Raw genomic sequence first — 20,295 nt, 5'->3', positions numbered from 1 at the left:
CACAGAACGTTCGGCAATCTAGCTTTGCTCCAGTCAGAATAGAGTAAATCTAGCCAGTCTTTTGTGTGCCTAGCTTCCATCAACCTTCCCCCCTCCCCCCATGTGAAAGATTCCAGGCTCCCAGTTTTGCAAATCTTTCATCCCTTCACCTGTCATATCCCTTCCATGCTTGCCTTCAGCTTCCTTACCATCTTTGGTTTCTGCAGTACAGGGGTAGGCAACATGGAAAGAGATGTGCCCATTCCTACAGCTGCTTCTGATTGTTTTGTTTATGCTTTCTTTCTTACTCACTGGGGATAGAACAGCAGCTGCAGAGTCTGCCACCCACCTTTTACCTTGTTCTCATGAGCTGCTGATAGTTCAGTTGCAGTAAGTGGGAGCACAAAAATCTCTTCTTAAAACGTTTGGTACTCCCTTGGGTTTACATTTGTCCATTCTTGGAGTAAAGAAATGACGGTGGACCTAAATCTGCTGTTCCTTCTTCTGGTTGAAGGCACCTCTTTTGTCTGCATGTTGCTTTCCTTTTTGTTTTTCATTATTTTGTTCAAAGTTTTGTTTTCTGTTTTGCTAAATGCAGGTGGATTTGCAAAAGTCAAACTTGCTCGCCACATTTTAACAGGGGAAAAAGTTGCAATCAAAATTATGGACAAAGCCACTCTTGGGGTGAGTATATAGGAATGCAAAGCAAACCACTAGCTGCCAGCAGTACAAGCTGAAGCTGCTAGATTCTAGCCTACAGTTCTTTCTGTTTCCCTAGATATTATTTGCAAATGACTTAGAGGCACTCATGGGCTGACGCTCAGAACTCCTGTAGTAAGCCAACAGTGTAGAATCCATACCACTGGAACAGCGCAGAAACCTAGCTCGCCAATGCTCAGGAAACTGTGTTCAAATTATATGTGCCTTGTAAAAGTGAAAGCAAGGGGGGAAGCATGCTTGGTGCATGCGCAGAAGAGTTTCACGGTAAATTCTGCTCCTGTGCGCATGCACTTGGCAAACCTGAAAGTGAAGCACACATTGGTGTTTTTTGTTTTCTGTGCCATGGTTTGACTGCACCTCGAATATTGTGTTCAATTCTGGTCACTGCATTTAAAAAAAGATATAGTGGAATTAGAAAATATGCAGAGAAGGGTGACAAAAATGATAAAGGGGATGGGATGACTTCCCTATGAGGAAAGGCTAAAGCGGCTAGGGCTCTTCAGCTTGGAGAAAAGACGGCTGAGGGAAGATATGATAGTCTATAAAATGAGTGGAGTGGAATGGGTAGATGTGAAGCATCTTGTTTTACTCTTTCCAAAATATTAAGACTATGGGGCATTCAATGAATCTACAAAGTTAGTAAATTTAAAACCGGAGAAAAGTTTTCATCATTCAATGTGTAATTAAACTCTGGAATTTGTTGCCAGAGAATGTGGTAAAGGCTTAGCAGAGTTAAAAAAAAAAAAAAAAAAAAAAAAAAGGTTTGGACGGCTTACTAAAGAAATTACATAGACCATTATTAAAATGGTCTTGGGGAAAAGACTGCCTATTTCTGGGATAAGCAGCATAAAATGTTTTCTACTTTTTTGGGATCTTGCCAGGTATTTGTGATCTGGATTGGAAACAGAATGCTGGGTTTGATGGACTTTTTAGTCTGTCCCAGTATGGCAATACTTATGTACTAAGTGTTTCAATTTTTTATTTTTTAACTTGGAAAGCATATATTTAAACGTAAGAAACAGGCGCCAATGTGTGCTTTCACTTTTGGGTTTGCTCTGACTGGCACATATTCATCTCTCACTACCAGTGCTTAGGGGCCTGCATGGTCTTCATTCTGCTTCCAAATCATATAAAACCAAGCAGATTTTAAGAAAGAATCATGAGAAATCCTAACGCCTGTTCCATTCCGAGCCTGTTTTTCAGTGGTAAGGCAGATTTGTTTTGTGTGCTGTTCTGTGAGCTTTGGGAGGGAATAGGAAATTACCTAATTAACATCCATTTTGACTACATTAGCATGCTATTTGTGCTAATCTTTGGTGTGCACGTCTCCCATGCTCACTAATACGGGCGCTAGTCCGGCGCTAATCGCCTCTAGCGTCTGTGTTTGGTTGTGAGCATCAGCTTATCAGAAAAGCCAGAATACTTTAGCTTTATTGCATACTGGAGATAGGTCTGGCACTTTGGATAATAAGGTGCAGTGGTCAGATAAGCACAGATAACAACAGGCTCCAAACCCCTCTCTGTAAGTTTGCAGAAGCTGGATGGAGCAGAGCTGAAGGGAGATAAAGTGTAATAAGTGCTGGTGAAGATAATGCCTTCTGTGTTTAGGGGGCAATAGTAGCAACAGCCCAAGGGAAAATATATATTACCGTGAAAAAAATTCCTTTCCACCAGGTTTGCTGAGAGAAAGATGGGTGGGTTTTTGCAGCCTTGTGAACAGTGTCTAGTAGATATGTGAAAACATTCTGTGCAAGACTGAGAGCTGCTTAGGCCTAAGCAAAAATATGTAGCTTAAAAAGATAGCAACTTGATAATGTTATGCTAACTTCATTAGGCCATTCAGTCTGAACTTTCATATTGTGATAGGGAAGGCACAGCCATCCCAAGATTCCCTCAGGCACGTTAATTTTCCTTGAGAAACTCAAAGGACATCATATTCTAAGCAAGATGTACACTGGGAGGAGAGGAATTCCACCCCATCTGAAGCTATAGAGGAAAACTAACAGTTGTACCTGAGTCTGGGGAGAGGAAAGATACCAGTGGGTTCCTACAGGGAACACATACAGTACAGTCTCTGCCCCAGAGCAAGTGATTGCTTCTGGAGTCTCCCAGGAAGTGCCCTTGAGCTTATTACAAACCAGGACAAGAGCGCAGAGGAATATATGGCATGGCTGCCTACTGCACAACCAGCTGCTGAGCATAAGGGGAAATCCTTTTGAGGAGATGGGACTTGAGCTAAACAAAGTATTTCCTTTGATTATAAAGAAGATGGGTTGCTGTTCACCTTGATCTTGCTTTGTGGAGGGGGGGTGGGGCGTTGTTTGGCAAATACAGTTGCTGTGTACCCAAGGAGAGAGGGGCGAGGACCAGCTTCTGATCTTGCTACTGGGAATTAACAGTTCCACTGAGGCTGAAAAGAGGATATGTTATGAGAAATTAGCCAAAGTTTGAAGACTTTGTAGGCTCTGTATAGACATAGAGAAAAAGTAAAACTTCTCCCTTACACTGTGAAAGGGATAATCTGGGGGGGGGGGGGGGGCTAAGAGGTTTAAAAGCCAGTTTTTCTGCAGCTGAACTTTGCCTTTCAGAGTTCTGTAGAGCAGTCCTGTTTTGACAAACTATTTTGCAAAGGTAAAATAAAAGTATATCACCATGAACTTTGGGGAAGTACTGTGTACTAATTGTAGTTACCATGCACTAGCTGCTCTTTTCCTACTCCATCTCCCTACACATCTCCACTATTTTCCTTTGTGAGCAGCAAACATAGCTGTACAGATTGTCACATTAACAATTTTAACAAGTCCAAAAAATCTTCAGTACCTTATAAGCCTTAGAAACTCAAAATCCTGCTCTTTTAAATAAGGTTTTAGAGTGGTTGATTGTGCTTTAATGGTCTAAGCTTAAATCTAGCCCTCATTAGCAGTAAGAAGAGAATTTGAAGGAATGGCTAAATGAGAAGATGGGTGGTAGTAATGGAAAAAAAAAAGGGGGGGGGGGTATGTATGGCCAGAGGATGGAAGGGAGGGAGTGCAGAAGAGATGAGAGAAAAGGGAAAAAGTTGAAATGGAGCAATGTTGTAGAAAGTCAACCTTACTTCAGTTTTAGTGTTGAGAACAGCATGCAGTTGTACATTCCAATAAGGACACGGTACCTAAATGATTTTGCTCAGAGTAAAAATTAATCCACTTGCTGGGAAATAAGGTAGATCTTTTTTTTTTATCCCAGGCAGAGAATATCTCAACTATAATCTGATGTCAGATGCAAGAATAGATAAGGCTTTTAAGGGTAATCCATTTTGGAGGGTATCAAAGCCCTCCAAGGCCTTCCCCAGATGGCTGTAACCAAAAGGCCAACTCTAGATGGAGGCCTAAGGAGGAGGATCTTGAGCATCTCCTGCTTATCTGAGACTTGGAGAGCTCTTTCTGGGTTTCTAGGGTTGATTCACCTAGTTTCAGCATTTACCCAGAGAACAACCATTCTGAAAGCATAGTACAGCCCTCAATGACCTGAAAGACAGGAAGACTGAGGCTCTCTTCAAGTAAGCATTGTTTTTTTGCATTGTTCCATTTGCAGGAGTTATGTGGCACACACTTTTCTACTCTTGAGAGAACCCAGAGGGTGCCTGGTTAGAGTTGGGGGCAACCTTTTTGCCTGCGGTCTGGAAATTCTGCACAATGGTTAGAATATACCACTCCCATTTCAGATGCCTACATGGCAGCATCATGAGGTCCAGTTTCTAAGTGACTGATGTTGGAGGCAATAGTAGGAAGGCTTCTTGAACTCTAATCTCACCAGTCCCAGTTGAATAGTGGTGCCAAGGTATATGTTCCATCAAATTTGTGGTGCCAGAAATGGTTGAAGGTATAATCTTTTCTCAGTTTCAGAGGGGGTGTCTACAAAAGCCCTCGTGTTCACTGTTTTCACAGGGCAATCCTAAGATCTCTGATGGGGTCAGAAAGGGGGAGTTCCCTTTCTTAGAACTCTTAGGAACTTGTTTTCATATTCCAAACAAGGAGAATCATCAGAGATTCCTCTATTTTTGTGTCTTGTAGAGCTTTCTTTTAACCTTGCCATAGTTAACAGGCTATTTTTCCAAAGTAATGATGGTGGCCTTATTAGTATTTAAGGTATGGTTCACTCATATCTGGATGATTAACTCATCAAGGTGAAAATGAAGCAGAATAGCTAGAGGACTTTGTGGAACTGGAAAAGTTAGAATTAACGTCTGGTCTGGGGAAAAATGTTAGAAATTAGTTATTGACAGATTCCACTTTATATTGTAAAAAGGTCATATGTACAAATAGAAGTCATTGTTTTCTGCAGTCCTCTTTATATTGACAAAGATAGGCCTTTAGATAAGAGAGGTTAAAGAAGGTCTGAAACTGACCAGTATTTGTGATGTCTTCTTTTGGAAAAGCAAATCATACTCTGTGTTTAAGGAGAACATGTTATAAATGTTAGTCTATTATTAAATGTTTGAGAACTACTATGTAATAGGCTTTTTCCATTGTACTATGCCCTTAGACTTTTGGCATATTTGCTTAGATTAAGTTCAGCATTCTAGAAAGATGTTTTACTAATGCTATGGAATTCTGTGTATCTGGTTAAGGGTATAAATGGGAGCATTTGGATTGTCAAACTTCAGGGGGACTTTGAAGAAGAGAGAAATTTCTCTCCTAGTCTTGCCTCCTTGTCAACAAGAAATATTATACAACTCCTTAAGAAAAGACCAGTACTACTGATTTCTTGTTGTACAATGAATGTTATTTCTCAAAATGTATGTACATTCCAGAGCTTCTAGAATGATTCGGATTTTAGAGGGCATGGGCTGGGAGATGAGTTATATCAAAAGTAAGCTATTTCTCTCCCAGTCCTTATGTATCTGGGGGCTCAGTTTAATAACAGAGCAGGCAGTTTTCTTTGATTCAGTTTCCAAAGTGCTCTTCCAGATGCACAGACATAACCCCGGACTCAGGGATCCCTCTAGGAATGATCTTCAATGTCTAGATTCAGTGACTGCAACAGTGGATATTGGTGCCTTGGATTTCACCCATGTTATCTCTTAAGAGCTCACTTCTCTCAGTTGCAGGCCTTCGAGGTCGCTCCATCTCTTATTTTCTGTCAGCCAAAGCCTAACTTGGTGGTATTCTATTAAAAACTTCCTGAAAGTGACTTCTAACTCGATTTGGTATGCTATTGTTCATCCACAGGGAGTTCCTTGAGGACACTTCTGCTTGAAATACGAGTTGCATGTGGCTAAAATGAAGAAGATAAGATTTTAAAAAGTGGTACATATCCCTAACTGGAGAATTGTATTGGTTTCCTTTTCTTTTAGCTAGCACAATTCTAAAACTTGATTCAGCTAAGAATAGTATATCAGCAGAGCAGAGGGATCTTGCTAAGGAAAACACTTGGAAGGGATTATGAGATCAAGATTTTAATAGACGTACATATCTTTAGCCAAAGCATATCATAAAACATGTGAAATTGGGGATTTCTATCTAGTTGTACAAGCTTCATTGTAGAAATTGATTTTTTTGGCTTGGAGGGGGGCGTTGGGAGATCTGAAGAACAATTGTATCAACAGTTAGATAAAATGCAGCTACTACCAGAAAAGGCAAGATGTTGCTGGGCATTTTGAAATGTAACTGTTGCCAAAGTGCAATGGCCTACAAAACTACCTTCTAGATGGCAGCTATAATTAATAACCTTGTGCTGCCTACCACCTTCAAGCTTCTCCTTTTGTCAACTAATACGTGCACTATAATGCATGCATTTTGGATTTGGCTTATGCCTTTTCAGTAGCAGTTTGAGTTGCATTAGTTATGTAAGTATTTCTCCTGTCCCCAAAGAGCTTATAATCTAAGCTTATACTTGAGGTAGTGGAAATATAAGTGACTTGCTCAAGGTCACAAAAGGAGTATAAGTGGAATTTAAACCCAATAAGAGGCTGAGAGATTGTCTAGCAGTGCAGACTTTATCTGCTTCCACCAGTCTCGGAGAATCATGATAGGTACAGCTGAAAGTAGGTTATGTACAATATGACCAGTGGAATAGGAGTTAAAAGTATAGTGATGTACAGTGAAGATGGAAGTCTTGCATTGTAAATGTTTGTTTCTGGAAAATTACATAATACAAGGATTACTGTGATCCAGGGCAATTGCCTGAGGCCTCCTTGGCAGAAATTCAACATGCCTGGCATTGAACAACTGGGCTGGCATCTATTGGTTCTAACTTCAGCTCTAGCTGTGATCAGTGATTCCAAACTTCTCTTGTTTCTGGCACAGTTTTGCACTGACTCATTTATTTCTGTAATAGTATTATACTGTTCATAGGAATTTGAAGGGTTAAAGGTGCATTATAGAGAACTGAAACTTGTACCTTTTTTGGTCTCTAAAAGGCATGGGAATGTTTGTTTTGTTGCTGTCATAGGATGACTTGCCTCGTGTTAAAATGGAGATTGAAGCGATGAAGAATTTGAGTCATCAACACGTTTGCCGTTTGTATCATGTGATTGAGACGGCCAACAAAATATTCATGATCTTGGAGGTAATATTCACAAAAAAATCAAATCTAGGCAGTAGACTTGTGTTGTGATGGAAGCAGAGCAACTAGATTCCATTTTATGAAAGGAAAATATTGTCTCCATGCCTCTTGGAAATTTAACCCTTACAAATGCTCTTTTTCTTTTTAATGTTTTATTTATATATATATATATATAATATATATATATCCCCTGCACACTATTAAAAAATATATATTATTATTATTTTTATTTTTAGTATGCAGGGTTTTTATCCTTTTTATTGTATTCTTTATGGCATCTGAAAGCTTTACCTTCTGGCTTGTACTAATTACATAAAGTACTCCTTACACCTTAAGTATCTTAAGCTTATCTCTTTATTATATTACACAGGCCTAACACTTTTGACCTCGAAACTCGCATTCTCACGTCTCATTCACACACAGCTCACATTGCCCTTGTATATTGCCTTAACAATTAATCAACCGTCTTACTTCTACATTCACTTTCTGATACAATGCATCAGCTATATCCTCGCTAGCCTTTCTCACGCAGCGGGGTTCCGCATGGAACACAGTTTCAATTGCTCTTCGGCACAGTTATTGAGGAGTACAAAGAAGTTTGGACTTTGAGCCTAATGAACTGAACTGATAAAATCTGCATAAACATTAGTAGGCACTTTAACCAATGCTTAAGAAGGATGCCTGATTTAGATCTGGAGGCACTGTTTTGAAATGCTTTGAAATAAGGCAGTGAAACAATTGTATAGCTGATGCATTGTATCAGAAAGTGAATGTAGAAGTAAAACGGTTGATTAATTGGTAAGGCAATATACAAGGGCACTGCGAGCTATGTGTGAATGAGACGTGAGAATGTGAGTTTCGAGGTCAAAAGTGTTAGGCCTGTGTAATATAATAAAGAGATAAGCTTAAGATACTTAAGATGTAAGGAGTACTTTATGTAATTAGTTCTAGAGTGTACTCCGTTAATAAACTAGAAACCTCCAGGTAGCAAAGAATTTTATGTACAAATTGGTAAACACAGTATTTCCTAAATAGGGAAGCAAAATAAATCACAAATACAGAGGCTACAATTTTTTTATTTTTAAGCATACAGACACGAAACACTAAACAATTAAGACTGTTCTACTTTGATGTAACACATTTTTAAACACTGCTGTCTTTCTCCAGCCCCCACTTTTGCTTGGGACCACCTTCTATTTGGTCCAAACAAACTTTCCTTGGCATCCTCACCAGACCAGTCCAGAACCTGTGAGTTTCTCTGTTGATCAGCAGATAGAGAAAAATAAAAGTCCTGCGTGCTTTGCTCAGTAAAGGTACCGTGGAGCCTTAAATGCTCAGTATTTCTCTGTCTGCAGCAAATGGTGATGGGTGGACTATGCAGCTCCGAGTCCTGACCCAGTTGGAGAATGGAATTTCAGTTGAGCAGTGGTTTTATGCTCCAAAACAAAGACATATAGCAAATTTAGTTTGATCTGCAGCAAGGATGATACTTGGAAGCCGGCAGGAGCATTGTCCTAAACGGCCGTGGCTGTGGATTACATAGTACTGCAGCCCACTCACTTGAGATCATCAAAGCACATTTTGGAGGCAGTTCCTGGTGTACCGTACTTAGCGTGATCAGTGGATCTTTTAGTCCCAGCGGCCTATATTCAAGCCAGTACCTGATTTAGCATTTACATTTTATATGTCTGTGTGTTTGGGGGTGGGGAATAACATTTAGTGGAGCCTTGTAAATCTGTAAGCATGAGGCGTGGCTATCCTGGGGTAGCCTTCTGAAGTAACTCTCTGAATCTTTTCTAGAGCAGACTGGGTGCCTGTCTTTGATACTAACTCTTAAAAGAAGGCCTATCAGTGGAAAGGGATCTCATAGTTATTAATAATCTGATAGTGGAAGCAGGGATTTAATTCTTGGGAATTTGGGAGGATTTTCTCAAGTCCTTCTTATTTTAGCACTCTGAAGATGCTCGAAGAAGAGTATGTGGTGATTAGATGCCGCCTTTCAGGCCCCACCACTTAGGCACCAGGACATTTAGGCACTGTGATCTTAGGTGCCAGGACATGCAGGCCCGATTTTATCTTCTTTCTCTTACCCTGATCTCCTAGCTTGAGTTCCCTTCTCTTCAGTGCCCAGCTGGACTCCCCCAATTCTCCCCAACAGTGATGCTGCTGCCTCTTAGGAGCTTGCAGGGTGGTTGTTTGGGTATAGCATGTATTCTGGATAACTGGTTCTTCAGCATCCATTAAGCTGTACAACACTTGGCAGTGTAAGGGGCCAGAGATGGTTGATATTAAGGTGTGGTAATAGCTTGCCTGTTCTTATGTATTAAGAACCAAGTAGGTGTATTAATACACTTCCATGGCAAGGGGATAGGCAGAGGGCTTGTCTTGTTAATAATGGCCTATACATAGACCCTACTAGTTGAAAGGGCAGCTTTATAGGACCCTATTCATATTGGGCACTAGTTGTACAATTTTGTAAGCTCTATGGCCAGGGCATAAATCCAGTCAAAAGCAGAGAAAAAAAATCTGTCTGATTATTTTTATTACATAGTTCCCACTATTTCAGAACCTGTGAGATAGTTGTCCATCAACCAGCAGGTAGAAACAGAGAACTGAAAACTGAGCTGAGACGCATCTCTTGGCATCCAGTCCAGCTCCAATACTATCTCCCATTTTTTTCATCCTCTTGTTCTGAGTGCTTTGCTCTTGTTCCAGTTGGTCAACTGGTCCCCAGCCTTAATCTGTGGTAAGACTTGTGGAGACTGAGAGCTTGGGTGAGCAGCTAGTAGTGGTAAGTCAAACTAAATTTTGATTCAGGGCTGCAAGTTCTACTTGGTGCAGGGGAGGCATCCTGACTGTTCGCTTGGACATGTGCTGCACTTGTGACAGTCGGGGTGAATGGCAACTCCCTTGGAGGCAGTTAAGCGGTGTTCCCATTGTGGGAACCGCTGACTGGCATTGGCAAGCTGGCAATCCTGTGGGACACTGAAGAAATGATCAGCAGTAGCACATCTTTGGATTTGGCGCAGCATTCGGATATGCTAGGATTTTCGGGCTCTGTGGCAGGGCTGGTGCAGTTTGATGCAGGAGAGCATGGGAACGAGCACCATTTTGTCGGGACCGACTAGCAGTGAGGAGCAGCCTACGTCTGATCACGCGTGGAGCACAATTGCTATTTTACATCCTCGGTGCGTTCAACTGCATCGGGATGTTTGTTTTCTCTGGAGTTTATACTGCTTTTGCTCCAAGCCTATTTACTGAAGCAGGGACAGTCAGTTGCTGTAAAGTGCTTCAGTTTTTTCACCCTGCTGCCCCGTCGGCTCCTAAGAGATCTCATTTGGGCCTCCAGGAGTGGGCAGATGAGGCTATCTCTGCTTTCCCCTCCTTATCTGATGTGGCATCCCTCTAGTCAAAGGAGCTGCCATTGAAGAAGTCTTTTGAGGAGGGAGAAGGCCCCCCCCCCCCCCCCCACCTGAGAAGGGGGATGATCTAAAAGTTCAGGTTGTGGCTTTGGCCTTTTTCAGGGGCCAACTACAGAAGACGTCTCTTGCGACTCACTCGCATTCAATTCTTGCGGGGAGTGGTCCGCTTGTAGCCTCCCTCTTGTACGCCGTGTCCAGAGTGTAACCTTAATTTAGTCCTTCAGGCTCTTCAGAAGCCGCCTTTTGAGCCACTCTAGAAGGCCTCCTTGAAAGATCTTATTCTAAAGATGATATTCTTGGTGGCTGTTGCATTAGTACTTAGGGTTTCAGCTTCAGGTTCTCTCTTGTCAGGATCCCTTTCTTGGTTTTTCAAAGGCAGGGGTCTCCCTACGGGCACGGTTTCTTCCTTTCTTCCGAAAGTGGTGTCAACACTGGAAGTCATGAATGAGTTTTGCAAATTGGACAGACTGCTGTTTTGGGAAACGGAGGCTTGGCCTCATGGCTTCCAAGCACACAATTGCTAGATGGCCCAAGGAGACTATCATGTCAGCTTATTTGCTTGCAGGGAAGTAGGCTCCTCAGGCCTTGTGGGCTCATTCTACGAGGTTTACAGCAACATTCTGAAATGAGACTATCTTACTGTCTTTGGATATATGCAAGGTGGTGATGTAATTGACGCTGCATAACTTTGCCAAGCACTATAAGGTGGACGTTGTGTCCTCGGAAGCCAGTGTTTGGGCTTCGATCCTCAGAGTGGTGGCACCAGGATCCCACCCACTTTAGGGATTACTCCTGCCCGAATTGTGCGCAAAATTTGCAAATTCTACAAGCTTGTTAATCAATAGAAATAGAAGAAAATAAAACATAGAAAAGAAAATCTTTTTTTTTTTTTTTTAATCCACTCGGTCCTCCCTGTCTCTCACCTAACCCACCCCACCCTCACCCTGTTAGACTGTCACTGAAATGCTTTGATGTTTCACTTATATGCATACTGTCATCTATCGACATTTGCTTATTTCTGATCTGACGAAGGGCTACCTTCTAAAGCTAATCAAAAAATGTATTAAGTTAGTCCAATAAAGATATCATCTTATTTTCTTTTCTGTTTTATTTTCTTTTTCTATTGATTTACTTTTGAAAGTGGACTAACACGGCTACCACATCTCTCTACAAGCTTGTTATAATTTAAATACAGCCCCTTCCCTGTATATAGATCCCATCCTTATTTTTTTTCCATGCCCTGCCCTGCACCCACACATTGCATCCACCACTCACCAGTGAGCTACAATGAAAAGCTGCAGTGGGAGTTACCTCTTTGGAGCAGGAAAGAACCCCATTTTCTTGCCCGCTGCAGCTGCTGTGGGCTGGTACTGCCACTTCTTCCAAGACTTCCTGCAGCAGCCTCACAAGATTACCGTTTGAAGGCGGCCATTTTGAAGAAGCAATGGTAACCGGCCTAGAGGAGCTACAGTGGGCATGAAAGAGTGGGCATTCTTTTCTGCTCCGAAGAGGCTACTAGATTACCAGGGCTGTCAAGGTAGGCCTGGGGAAGGCCACCAATGCTCAGAGGCAGGGGTGGCAGGACAGCCAGCCAGCGCTTTCACGGTAGATTCTGCAGCTAAAATGGCAACTCTTGCACGGCAGAGGAATTCTGCAGAAATTCTACACTGCGCAGTTGCACAGAATTCTGGCATGGTTAAGAGATTGCTTTTGAACATGCCATAGTTTCTGGAATAGCAGGACTCTGTGTAATGGAAGGAGAAATTAGGTCTTAACCCGATTTTTCTTTCCACTATTCCAGAGGCCTACCTGAGGTTTCTGAGATGTTTAGTCGATGCGATGTAATGGGTCAAATAATGACCGACACCTTGCATGGTGCTTCCTGCATATCTCTTGTTCTATACAAGTTGTCCAGAGATGAGGTCTACACGTTTGCTTGTCTGGTTTGTATTAGGTTAGTAAGTGCCCTGCTTCTTATATTGATTCACTACATAACAATCGGGTAAATCACCTTCTTTTTTTTTTTTTTTTTTCTCTTATTGTCAGTTTGTTCCCCAGCAGGGTCCAACCCTGGCCTAGTGCTCTCTTATAAAATCTGAGCTTTTTAAGTCTGCAAACTGCTCATCTCGTTTAGTTGTGATTGCTAATGCTTAATCTCAACCTACTTATCTCTGTTTTTGATTGTAAATGCTAATTTTTCTCTCGAGCACATGTGCTGCCTTCTGTGGTACAAAACTTGCCTGCTCATCTTGAAATTATGGACAGTTTCGTATTCTCCGACAGGAAAATCTGTGCAGGAAAGAGAGCAGTCAGGAGAACCAAGCCTAATTTTCCCCACTGCTTCATATTCTGCCTCGCACTTTCCCAGGCTTGGGGCTTGCAGCTTTAGCCCCTTCAGGGGTAACTTCTGTATCGAACCCAGATCTGCCCACTCTCCTATAATTTTGGTTGCTGAGCTCCATGAGCCGCCATAGGAATCCTCGGGGATGGTGCCCCCTACTTCTGCTATTTTTAATACCCCACCTCAACTGAAACATGACTGTGAACAGTCTATGTATATAGCTTTCCTAGGATTTTCCTAACCTATTCTTCACAATTGTTTACAGCTACAAATATTAAGCTTTTGAACACCATAAGATCTAGAACAGTAGTGACTCCTGTTGGTACCTTTTTGAGTTCTTTTGGTTTTTTTTTTAGATGACAAACATGCAAAGACTACAAACTCGCTCATTCACTCATGAAATAGGATACGATAGATACCTTTAATATGATGCCAGCAGAATAATCAGCTCATACAGCTTCTGGTTTCAGATGGACGGTATTCATGGCAGTCTCTAATCTCCTATGCACACAGTTTTAAACATTGATTATACATGTACCTGTAATTTGCCTTAAGACTGTGTGCAATATATTAATTTTTTTTTTGTTCTGTGGTTTCAGTATTGTCCTGGAGGAGAATTGTTTGATTACATAATTGCCAAGGATCGCCTTATGGAAGATGAAGCATGTGTATTCTTCCGCCAAATCGTATCAGCTGTTGCTTATGTACATAGTCGAGGATATGCTCACAGGGATCTCAAACCGGTAAGCTGGTGTGTAGTCTTTCAGAGTAGTTTAACCTATATTGCTAATATTTGGCTAATGAGGTTTGTTCTTTTCTCTTTCAGGAGAATCTACTCATTGATGAGGATCAAAATTTGAAGCTGATTGATTTTGGCCTATGTGCAAAGCCTAAAGTATGTTACAGAATGGTATGGCAATTTCTGTTGTGAAATTGCCATGCCATATATTTTTATGCTTATTCAAAGAGAAAATGCTTAATTTTATAAATGAACTTTCATAACTTGTTTCGACATCTATATTGAGTATAATACATGAATATCTGTAAATATGGTGGGATTGATATGTCTGTCATAAACATTTGGTACACCTCTAAATTGTATAGGAGAAAATAAACTCAAAAATGAAATATCAACCTATCTAAAGGAGTTTAATTATTAAATCATATAAAGAGATGGTGTGAAGGTGTCCCTTTGGATTGATGAATAATATTAACAAAATGAACCTCAAACCTCCTAGCAGGGAATATTACAAAATTATTGCTAAACCCCTGCTTCAATAGGAGTAAAGTACTATCATAGGTTCTATTTAAGAGAGTCAAGAGAAAAAAACCCCAACGTAAAACCTCATGAAGCATGAGAAAACCGATGGGATAAAAAACTCAATTCCTCTCTTAAAAATTCTTTTTCAATCTTAAATACAAATGGACACCAATCATCAAGCCACCCTAAAGACTGACAATAGCCAGTAAAGGACTGTCTAAAGAGAACCCTCAGAGCAAGGGTACACCCTGAGATACCCTAAGGTACTATTTGTTGTATAGTAAAGAAAAACAATGGTAAGTATAAAAAACTTTTTAACATTTTAAACCATCTTGAAACTTTACTTATACACTCTACAACAATTAGAAACCCACTCAGGCTTAACCCCAGATATATCAAATGTGGAATACTTAGCTTCAACCAGGTGTTTAACCCTCAGGAAAAAGACTATGACCAAATATCCCACGCTAAGGGACTCCGGAGTCCTATGGAGTTGCTGCAGCGGCGAAAAAAACGCCAGCCCCTCAACAAGAGCGCCTTGTTTCGCCAACCTCGTGGCTGCCTCAGGAAGAGCGCTACAAAACCATCTAGATAAACCAAATTAACACTGAAAACTAAATCGTCAGCTCTTAGCGTGGGATATTTGGTCATAGTCTTTTTCCTGAGGGTTAAACACCTGGTTGAAGCTAAGTATTCCACATTTGATATATCTGGGGTTAAGCCTGAGTGGGTTTCTAATTGTTGTAGAGTGTATAAGTAAAGTTTCAAGATGGTTTAAAATGTTAAAAAGTTTTTTATACTTACCATTGTTTTTCTTTACTATACAACAAATAGTACCTTAGGGTATCTCAGGGTGTACCCTTGCTCTGAGGGTTCTCTTTAGACAGTCCTTTACTGGCTATTGTCAGTCTTTAGGGTGGCTTGATGATTGGTGTCCATTTGTATTTAAGATTGAAAAAGAATTTTTAAGAGAGGAATTGAGTTTTTTATCCCATCGGTTTTCTCATGCTTCATGAGTTTTTACGTTGGGGTTTTTTTCTCTTGACTCTCTTAAATAGAACCTATGATAGTACTTTACTCCTATTGAAGCAGGGGTTTAGCAATAATTTTGTAATATTCCCTGCTAGGAGGTTTGAGGTTCATTTTGTTAATATTATTCATCAATCCAAAGGGACACCTTCACACCATCTCTTTATATGATTTAATAATTAAACTCCTTTAGATAGGTTGATAAACATTTGGTAGCAATATTGTAGCTAACTACTGCTTATTTATTTATTTATAGTATTTATACCCCGCTCTTTCCCGCTCAATAGCAGGTTCAGTGCGGCTTACAATGTATGGATACAAAGAATCACAGAGATAACAGGTTACAGAGTATCATAGATGTAATACAATGTGTGGGTAAAAGTATCATAAAGATAATACAATTGTATTGAGAAGGACAGAGGGAGAAATGTGGTGGAAGGATTGAGGCATGTTTATTGTTAGTAGTGTGGATTAGGATCATAAATTAAGTTGGGTCGTTTGGATAGGCTTGTTTGAAGAGGTATGTTTTCAGCAGCTTTCGGAAGCGTAGATGTTCGTTTGTTGTTCGGATGAATCTTGGTATGGCGTTCCAAAGTTGGCTGCCTATAACAGAGAAGTTGGATGCATAGTAAGTTTTGTATTTGAGACCTTTGCAATTAGGCAGGTGAAGATTGGATATGTTCTACCCACATATGTAACAGAGGGGTATCTTCATGATATGTGCATAGCTTTTAATTCAGGAATGTAAAACAAAACAACTTGTCTTGGAGAAAAGAATGAAACCAAAGTTGAAAATTGTAGATCTTTAGATGGTTACTTCAAGCTATGTGGATTTCAAAAGGAGCATTTTTCTCTTGTTCTTTTGTATGTGGGATTGGGAATATGGTGGGGCTAGAGGAAGGGAATGTGCAATTTACAGATATAGATGTATATGATTCAAGCATAAAATGTACCGTACAATAGTGCTGCCGTGTAGCATATTAACAACAAAAACAAACCCTTCAAGGATCTCCTAATTCTTTTTCATCCTGTTAGACCAGACCAATGAGTTATATCCTCCTCCTGGCACATAGAGGTAGTGTCTTCCAATGACATTACCAATAAGGGCTGGACAGTCACTTTAGGGCCCATACTGAGGGCAGTCAGTTTATTTATTAATCTGTGCGGAACCATGTCAAAGACTTTGCTAAAATCTAAATACACCACATCTAGCTCTCTGTTGATCTAATCCTTTTGTCTCCTAGTCAGAGAAATTAATCAGATTGTCTGACAAGACCTGCTTATAGTGATACCATGTTTCCTCGGGTCCTGTAATCCATGGATTCCAAAAACTTTACTATTCTCTGTTTTAAAATCTTTTCCATTAGTTTACTTACCACAGATGTCTTTTACCGACCTGTAGTTCTCAATCTCTTCTTTACTTCTGCTTTTGTGGAGAGGGACCACATCTGCTTTTCTCTAGTCTTATGGGACCACTCTAGAGAAGCATTGAAAAGGTCAGCCAGCAGAGCCACCAGAACTTAGCCATTCGGATGTATGTGATCTGGACCCATTGCTTAGTCCACCTTTACTTTAACCAGCTCCTCACAAACACAGTCTTCTGAAAATCGTTCAGGGACTTCCACCTCTCCATTCTTATTTGTATTTGTTTTATGTGGTCCTGCTCCTTTCGGCTGTGAACACAGAACAGAAATATTTGTTAAGCAATTCCATTTTATCTTTATCAGCTTCTACAAATTCCTCCTCTTCATCTTTAGTCTGACAATGCTACTTTTGTACTTCCTCCTATCACTGACGTGTCTTAAAAAAAAAAGTTGTCTTCTTCTCCCCCCCATTTTACTGTATTGGCTATTTTTTCTTCCATTTACATCTTTGCTTCCCAGACTACCAGCTTCTCTTAGCTTGTCTAGACATTGTCACCTGTCTTTCTCTTTCTGCGATCTCTTCTAGTTTATAAAGGCTAACCTCTTTTTCCTTTTTCAGCTACTACTTTTGAGAACAGAAGCAGCCTCCTTTTCCTCTTTTATTTACTTTGCTTACAAAAAGGCTTGTTGCCCTTACAATAGCTCCTTTCAGTTTTTCCATCTGCTTTCCCGCTTTTCCAAATGTTTCCATTCAAGACAGCAATTCCTTGAGGTAATCCTCCTCCTGAATAAAGTTAGGGTTTTTTTGTTTACTTTTTTTTTAAAGTTTAGAGCCTTCACTTTTGAATGAACCCTCTCTCCTCTTAATATTAAACCACACCTGATAATCACCTACTGCAACATCAGAAAGCATTAGTAAGCATTAAGTCCAATATATGACCCCCCCCCCCCCCCCCATATTCTGCAAGCGTTCCATTGTCAACTGCTGGAATAGTTTCCCCTGTAGAGAATCCAGGATATTCCACAATAGGTATATGTCAATCAACATCTGGCATATTAAAATCACAGCTATATTTTGTATGTCTTCAATTAAATCTCTGACCACTTCTGTCTGAAGGAGGCCTGTATATCACACCAGTGTAAATACATTTGCCATTCCCTCTTAACAGACTGACCCACAGTGCCTCTTCCTTCAAAGAATAGGGAGCTACAACTGTCTAGTAGCTCCAGATTTGCGTAACAAGATCTGATGCAGCTGGTGTTAGATCGGTTACTTCAGGCTGCAGAAGCTGTGTTAGTCCAGAGACCGATTTGCATGCTGCTGCATCTCCGTTTTTGTCTTAAGGCATGGCACTTGAGAGCTAGGTTGTGAAAGAGGAGTTAATCTGGTTGAGTCATAGCCACCTTATTGTGTTCTAGGAAGAGGTCCGCTTTCTTGGTGTATGTCAATGTGGCAGAGTGATATATGGAGCAGCAGGTGCGTTCCCTGTGGTCATTGGTTGCGGGGCATTTTCAGTGTCTATATCAGATGGTTTAGCGAGATAATTAGCATTTGTTTCTTCAGATTGTGGCCTTGGCATACTTTAGAGGTTCGGTTCAAGTGAAAATATTGACTAGGCATCCAGATTGTGTTTTTCTTGAGGCATGACGCTCTTAAGGCCCCAGAGGCAGTCAGTAGTATCCCTTTGGGACTTTAATCTGATGGGTGTAGTCGTTCTTTGAGCTGATCAAGGAAGCTTTGTTGAAGGATTTCACCTTTTGAAAACAGATCTTTTATTTTTTTTATTTTTGTTACATTTGTACCCCGTGCTTTCCCACTCATGGCAGGCTCAATGCGGCTTACATATTGTATACAGGTACTTATTTGTACCTGGGGCAATGGAGGGTTAAGTGACTTGCCCAGAGTCACAAGGAGCTGCCTGTGCCTGAAGTGGGAATCCGAACTCGGTTCCCCAGGACCAAAGTCCACCACCCTAACCACTAGGCCACTCCTCCACATCTAGTGGCTATTTGGCTCGGAGGATCTCAGAATTACAGACTTTGTCTTACTGGGAAACTTTCCTAGTGATCTCAAAGGTGGTACTTCGACCAGTTCCCTCCTTTCTTTTGAAGATGGTGTCCTTGTTCCATGTTGAGCAGAGCATCTTACTTCCAGTGTTGGGCAAAGCAGATGGGGATGAGGAAGCAAGACAGTTGTATTGGTTGGCTGTAAGGAGAGTTGTACTGACGGCTTTTGCCAGATGAACTGCTTGTTTGTGGTGTTTGGGGACCATGAGAATGGAGAAACAGCTTCAAAGGTGATGGTGGCTCACTGGATTAAGGAGGCCATTGCATCATTATATATTCTTAAGGGATAGAATGTATCCACGGTGTTGAAGTTGCATTGCACTAGGGGGTTGGCTGCCTCTTGGGCATAGTATAGTCTTATTCATCCTCTGGAGATTTGGGTTTAGTGTAGCACTATTGGACGTGCAAGCTCAGTTAGATACTTTTGGGATCAGATTGACCACTGGTTTGTGTCCCACCCTTCAAGGTTACTGCTTTGGTATTTCCTGTGTGTCTAGTCTTGAGGGATGCTAAGGAAGGAGAAATTAAATCTTTCTTACCTACTAATTTTCTTTGTCCCTTCAGGCAAGTTCAGAACCTACCCAGTTCAGGTGTTGTCAATGTTTGTGCTTGAGGTGTTGGTGTTTGTGAGTGGAAGGTGGAGTTTTTTTTTTTGTCTCTGCATTCTGAAGTCTACAGCAAGCTGTAAATGTTCTGTAAATCATCTGTTGCAATGTCATCTCTAGTTAGAAATGGTATTTTCAAGTTTGTTAGGTGATGTCATCATACTTTAAGGAAATACTTGCTGCTAGTGATTCTCAGTCTGTAGCTGGTGGTAAGGGTGCATATATCTACATGTCAAGGACTAAAGGAAAGAAAATTTAGCAGGTAAGATCTAACTTCTTGATATTCATACATATGATTTAAATGCTCGGAGGGCAATTTTTTCATGATTTTAATCAGTCAGTTAAATAGTAAGGTTAAAATCCATTGTGCCACAAAAGGGTAGGGCTGTTGTTGTCTAATAATACCCAGGGATTTCTTGTCAGAATTCATATACCACTGATTTTTGTATCTGGTGCAAGTAGCCCGGGTACCATTTATTTTTGAATGGAAGTTAACTCTTAAAATCTTTAGTCATATTTTTCATTATCTGGAAACGTATATGATGATCCAAACTTGTTAGCTTGTTGAATGATTTGATTTTTGCTTTTGAAAGTAGATTGATCTAATTGGAATTCTAATATTTGAATTTTCTTTGTTCAGGGTGGCTTGGATTACCATTTAATGACATGTTGTGGAAGCCCAGCATATGCAGCACCTGAGTTGATCCAAGGCAAAGCTTATATTGGGTCAGAGGTATATTTTGCTTTTACATAACAAATATGATTCAAGTTATATCTGATGTATCTCTTCATGCATGATGAAAATGGTAATTTATCCACAAAACAAACCCAGATGAATTGGTTATACTCCTTTACTGGCAGAGAGAATAAAACGCTTGAGTCCTGGCCATTTTGTGCAACCAGCTTTTCTTCAGTTTTGCTGCAGATGGTAGGCAGATGGCCTGTCTAGCATTAAATTGGG

The 20,295-nt window shown here is 40.7% G+C and overlaps 1 protein-coding gene across 1 annotated transcript in view; it reads left to right on the top strand.

The window, feature by feature from the left end:
• MELK (maternal embryonic leucine zipper kinase) overlaps positions 1–20,295 on the top strand; it is a 174,649-nt gene that overhangs the window by 42,570 nt on the left and 111,784 nt on the right. Inside the window, 5 exon segments of the mRNA XM_030219609.1 lie at positions 578–663; positions 7,132–7,248; positions 13,608–13,751; positions 13,835–13,903; positions 19,975–20,067. Of these exon segments, the coding sequence (XP_030075469.1) occupies positions 578–663; positions 7,132–7,248; positions 13,608–13,751; positions 13,835–13,903; positions 19,975–20,067 (509 nt within the window).

Source organism: Microcaecilia unicolor, chromosome 11 (genome assembly GCF_901765095.1).
Source record: "Microcaecilia unicolor chromosome 11, aMicUni1.1, whole genome shotgun sequence".
Taxonomy (NCBI): Eukaryota; Metazoa; Chordata; class Amphibia; order Gymnophiona; family Siphonopidae; genus Microcaecilia; species Microcaecilia unicolor.
Note: the sequence above shows the minus strand (reverse complement) of the source record. Positions and strands in the feature narration are given on the sequence as shown.